The 1116-nt window shown below is 60.8% G+C and overlaps 1 protein-coding gene across 2 annotated transcripts in view; it reads right to left on the bottom strand.

The window, feature by feature from the left end:
• The window catches only part of PRKDC (protein kinase, DNA-activated, catalytic polypeptide), a 189562-nt gene extending 189226 nt beyond the window's left edge, over window positions 1-336 (bottom strand). For both annotated transcript variants that reach the window (XM_011945691.1, XM_011945692.1), the window contains exon 1: window positions 150-336. In XM_011945691.1, coding sequence (XP_011801081.1) covers window positions 150-303 — 154 coding nt within the window. In that variant the 5' untranslated portion in view covers window positions 304-336. The remainder of the gene's footprint in view (window positions 1-149) is intronic.
• Between the last annotated feature and the right edge of the window lie 780 nt (window positions 337-1116).

The raw sequence follows: 1116 nt of genomic DNA, 5'->3' as shown, positions 1-1116 counted from the left end.
TACACACGCACAGAAATTCCCCCAAGAATCTAATCGCTGTACTTCAAAATACCGTCATCTAAACACAGAGAGAAGCGCCGGGCTGCTCGGCTCCAGAACGACTCGGGAAGCCAGGACCCACCCGCGGCCCACCTCGGGCCGGTACCCACCCAGCACCGCGGGGCTGCTGCTCAGGACGCATTCCTGCCCCAGGCCGCGGATCAGCTGATGACCGGCCAGGGCAGCACCGCAGCGGTCCGCGGCGGACAAAGTCTCCTGCAGCCGTAGCAGGGAGCAACGCACACCGGCTCCGGAGCCCGCCATGCCGCCGAGTCCCACTCCCGCGCGTGCGCCCGCTCAGCCGGACCCGGAAATGCCCCTACGCGCCGGGGCGGGGCTACGGGGCGCGGCGGCAGGAACTTTCCCGGGGACCCATGCGGGAAAGCCTGGCCTGTAGGCGCGCCTTTTTGGCTCTAATCAACATGGAAACTTAAGGAGAAACGCCATCCGTCGGTCTGATCTGCGGAAGTAGATTGGGTGGCTACTTGGTGTTGGACTTGGCTAAATAGATACCAGAGGCAAATAAAACAAGCGAAGGGCCTGGGTCAAGAGCTCCAAGTTTCTTCCTCGATAAACAGTGACAAACGCGTTCGGGCGCGGTGGCGCCCGGCTGCAGTCCCAACACTTTAGGAAGCTGAGGCGGGAGGATCGCAGGAGTTCGAGACTCTGCCTGGGCAACATAAGACCATCCCCGCCACCTCCCGTCCTTAATTTTTTTAATAAAAAAAGAATCTTAGGTGACAAATGCATCTGTACTGTCCTTGTTAATCAAAAACGCCTAAGAGATAAAGAAGCACATGCTCCCTAGCCAACGCTGACGGAACACACCCCGAGAACTGGTGCGGTCAGACCCACTTTTCCCGCGAAAACGCGGCCGCGCAGGAGGTCAGACCACCTAGACAGAGGGGTGCCGAGGGTGGCCTACTTCTGGTGTACTCACGGGCGCTGAAGGAAGTGGCACTGTCCCCCCCTACCGGTGCACAGTGGCACCTCCCGGAGGCGGAGCCACGCACGAGCGTCGCTGTGATTGGTAAGGCCCCGCCAGGAGCGGAGAGGACCTTGCCGCCGGCGGGAACT

The sequence above is a fragment of the Colobus angolensis genome, unplaced genomic scaffold (assembly GCF_000951035.1).
Source record: "Colobus angolensis palliatus isolate OR3802 unplaced genomic scaffold, Cang.pa_1.0 Scaffold243, whole genome shotgun sequence".
In the NCBI taxonomy this organism is placed as follows: Eukaryota; Metazoa; Chordata; class Mammalia; order Primates; family Cercopithecidae; genus Colobus; species Colobus angolensis.
The sequence above is the reverse complement of the archived record's forward strand: the minus strand, read 5'-3'. Positions and strand labels throughout refer to the sequence as shown.